Source organism: Macaca fascicularis, chromosome 15 (genome assembly GCF_037993035.2).
Source record: "Macaca fascicularis isolate 582-1 chromosome 15, T2T-MFA8v1.1".
NCBI lineage: Eukaryota > Metazoa > Chordata > Mammalia > Primates > Cercopithecidae > Macaca > Macaca fascicularis.
The window spans coordinates 77,712,700-77,717,223 of NC_088389.1; the positions used below are offsets into that span (position 1 = coordinate 77,712,700).

Genomic DNA, 4,524 nt, shown 5'->3' on the forward strand with positions numbered 1-4,524 from the left:
GTCTCTGTTCATCTATTTATTTAAATATTTATTATTTACATATTTTTAAGATTTAAATTATTTTTATGTAATATCATGTGTACCTTTACATTGTGGTTAATGTGATAATATATGCTCTTCCTATTAGCCAATATATTAATTTCCTTTTTCATTAAATTTTTACTACACAAAATGTCTTGTGTTTGTTTATTCTTTAAGATAAAATGCCAAGCCTGACTGTACAACCTGACTTAAAAATAGATGATTTAATTAAGTTACCTATCATAATGTTATTCAAGTTATAGAAAAACATATTTTTCTATACCAAGCTGTATGTTGTCATCAGGATACAAACATGAACATAAAAACTACAGTTCCTGTTCTCTTGTATCTTTGATTTTTGTCCAGAAAGAAATGTAAAAACAATAATAATGCTGAATTAATATCAGTTATGCTAACTGCTGTAATATGAAGAAATGAAAAAGCAATGAATTCCTCTTAGCAGAAGGTAGTTTGAGACATGTCTGGAAATTAAAGCAGAGATATTCTCTGTAAACTGACTTTCAACATGTAATTGAAAATGTACATTGCCAGTCAGATAAATGAGTCTGCAGTTTTCAAGGAATACCATATCTGGAAATTCCTAACTGGCAATAGAAAGGCCAAAAATGAAATGGAATGGCTGTCCATGTGGTGAGCAAGTGGAGGGGGAAAAAGAGACTTAAACTGGATTCTGAGGACCTTCCACCAGTAAAGCGGGGGAACTGAAGAGACACACAGAAAACAGAGGTGGAATATCTTAACAGCAGAAGGACAAGAGGGAATGGTGATAAAAGCATATTTAGAAAATAAATGAGCTTAGAAAAAGAATCAATAGACTTACGAAAAATGTGAATTAAAACTGAGCACTACAGCAAGAAAAGAGATGGCAGTACAGAGCTTACTGAGAGCTGAATTGATAGAATTAATCAGCAGAAGCCATACTGGGGTAGGTAGAAGAGTGAATCCGAAAAGAAAAATCAAGATAACACATATAGAAAATTGTGAGAGATCTGCATTTGCAATGGAGGGAAGTAATAAGATTGCACTCTCCTTTTTGAAAATATATGTCACTAAAGTTCATATATTTAATGCATTGGTAAATCATATTAATACATTTAGTATTTTATATTTTTAAAGCATAAAATATAAAATTATTTACAATAGTAATTGATCATTATTTTGATTAATTCTCTGTTAAATGTCACTAAAAACTGACACATTTCTTTCACAAAATAAAATCGGAAACTGGAAGAGATTCTTTTTCTCAAGACTTTAGGAATGGGGAAAGGATTCCCTATTTAATAAATGGTGCTGGGAAAACTGGATTGCCATCAGCAGAAAACTGAAACTGGACCCCTTCCTTACACCTAATACAAAAATTAACTCAAGATGGATTAAACCTTAAATGTAAAACCCAAAACCATAAAAACCTTAGAAGAAAACCTAGGCAATAGTGCTCAGGACATAGGCATGTGCAACGATTTTATGATGAAATCACCAAAACCAACTGCAACAAAAGCTAAAATTGACAAATGACATTGAATTAAAGAGCTTCTGCACAGCAAAAGAAACTATGAATCATCAGAGTGAACAGGCACCCTAGAGAATGGAAGAAAATTTTTGCAGTCTACCCATCTGACGAAGGTCTAATATCCAGAATGTACAAAGAACTTAAACAAATTTACCAAAAAAGAAAAAAAAAAAATCAAAAAGTTGGTAAAGGACACGAACAGACACTTCTCAAAAGAAGACTTTTATGTGGCCAATAAACATGAAAAAAGCTGAACATCACTGATCATTACAGAAATGCAAATCAAAACCACAATGAGATACCGTCTCATGCCACTCAGAATGGCGATTACTAAAAAGTCAGGAAATAACAGATGCTGGTGAAGCTGTGGAAAAATGGAAAGGTTTTACACTGTTGGTAGGAATGTAAATTAGTTCAACCATTGTGGAAGACAGTGTGGCAATTCATCAAGGATCTAGAACCAGAAATACCATTTGACCCAGCAATCCCATTGCTAGTAGAAGAAAAAATGAGAAACTAGTAAACCTTCACTTACTAAATAGCTGATTTGCTAAAGCAGAGCTCATTCTATTTAAGGACTCAGCCTCTATAGGGCTGAGACAAACTAACTTCTTATGCAAAATAAAAAGAGTCAGAGTTCAGGACCACTCTGAAAGTTAATTCTTTAGATGATAATATTCAATATTTATAAATTTATGAATTTAGAACAAAGATGGTCTTTTTTATTCGATAAGAATTGACTTGGATAAGAACTTCTGCAAACCTTTGAAAAATGACAATGATTTAATTGATAATATTTTCTAAGTCACATATGTTTATTGGAATGATACTTCTTCGAAGGGTACAAAAATTAGTTCTCATAGGATAAGCAAATCTAACATATTACAAGAGTTTGTGACTCTCCAACAAGTCTATCCAACAAAATTTGATTGCTTAATATACATCTTTCTCATTGGGTTTTGTTGTGTATCACATGAGAAGCATTGATATTGAGTTAAGGAAGATGCACAAAATATTTGCAAGATCAGTGTCACAAACCTAGGGCAAATAGATGACTGTGATTGTAAGACTTTCTGTACATTTTTTGCTGGATCTTAAAGTCTTATCACAATTTGTAGCTTTAGCCTGCATAACTTTGGGCTGCCATTGACTATCTGATGGTTATTACTTATGTTTGATCCTCAGTTTTTCAGGATGTTTTGTAGACTTTGAGAATTAAATGCAAATAGCTTATATTATATGATTTATTTCTACTAAAGTTAGTCACACATCAATATTTATGTTAAGTACTGAAAAGAAAAAAGTGTTGGCAATACCTGGATGAATACTGCAGCTAGTGAAGTTTACAAATTATTTTCTCATATAAAGGAAAATTCAAAGCTTCATATACTATGAGAAAAATTTTAAAAAATTATTCACATTTTTAGCAGTTCTGAATGATTAGGTAGGTAATTACATTCATATTATTAATGTTTATTTACATAGATTTTTATTTTGCGTATGTAATTTCACACAACAAAATTTACATGAACATATTACATTAAAAGTTATTTCACAATTATACTCGTCAAATTAAATTAAGTATCAATAGCTTTTAACTTAGATTTTAGTTTAACTTTTCTGTCATTCTTTACATTGAATAAAAAGAGCAAAGTTTATAGTTTTTATCTGTGAAGTAGAGGTGTACACAGTATACATAAATAGATATGCCACATCTGTTTTAATAAAAGTTCATGAAGATTTCAATTAGAAAATAATACCTTAAAAAGTTTTGAGTGTAGGTGAAAAATAGGCAATGATGAAAAACATCTTTCAACACATGTAGAGAGTGAATAAAGAAAGCAAAAACAGAGATAGAAAGTAAAACTAGAGCCTTTAGAAAATGGAAATTAGTATGTTCACTATTTAAGATCCATGCACAGAGCAAGGTCTTCAGGAAACCTGGAGGCCAAGGTTCAAGGTTACCCACCTCAGTAGCCTAGCAATATTTGCAACATCCCAATGGCCCTGTCCTTTTCTTTACTGGTGGCCGTGGTGGTGCTCAGCTACAAATCCATCTGCTCTCTGGGCTGTGATCTGCCTCAGACCCACAGCCTGGGTCATAGGAGGGCCTTGATACTCCTGGCACAAATGGGAAGAATCTCTCCTTTCTCCTGTCTGAAGGACAGACATGACTTTGGATTCCCCCAGGAGGAGTTTGATGGCAACCAGTTCCAGAAGGCTCAAGCCGTCTCTGTCCTCCATGAGATGATCCAGCAGACCTTCAATCTCTTCAGCACAAAGGACTCATCTGCTGCTTGGGAACACAGCCTCCTAGAAAAATTTTCCGCTGAGCTTTACCAGCAACTGAATGACCTGGAAGCCTGTGTGATACAGGAGGTTGGAGTGGAAGAGACTCCACTGACGAATGTGGACTGCATCCTGGCTGTGAGGAAATACTTCCAAAGAATCACCCTCTATCTGATGGAGAAGAAATACAGCCCTTGTGCCTGGGAGGTTGTCAGAGCAGAAATCATGAGATCCTTCTCTTTTTCAACAACCTTACAAGAAAGATTAAGGAGGAAGTAATGAAAGCTGGTTCAACACGGAAATGATCCATATTGACTAATACACCATTCCACACTTCCTTGACTTCTGCCATTTCAAAGACTCATTTCTGCTATGACCACTACACGAGTTGAATCAAAATTTTCAAATGTTTTCAGGAGTTTAAGGAAACATCATGTTTACCTCTGCAGGCGCTAGTCCTTTACAGATGAGCATGCTGATACATCTGTTTATCTATCTATTAAAATATTTGTTTATTTTAAGATTTAAATTTTTTCCATATATTATTATGTATACTTTTACATTGTATTTGTTATATCAAAATATCTTCTTTATATTTAGTCAATATATTATTTTGCTTTTTTATTAATTTTTAGCATTAAAATTTCTTGTATTATTTGTTTATTCTTTAATAAAGAAATACC

At 33.2% G+C, this 4,524-nt stretch overlaps 1 protein-coding gene across 1 annotated transcript; it reads left to right on the plus strand.

Moving 5' to 3' along the window:
• The first annotated feature begins 3,553 nt into the window (after positions 1-3,553).
• On the plus strand, positions 3,554-4,305 carry LOC102146344 (interferon alpha-21). The gene has a single exon (XM_065531077.1). The coding sequence runs from the start codon at positions 3,554-3,556 to the stop codon at positions 4,118-4,120; it is 567 nt and encodes a 188-aa protein (XP_065387149.1). The 3' UTR covers positions 4,121-4,305.
• Positions 4,306-4,524: the final 219 nt, after the last annotated feature.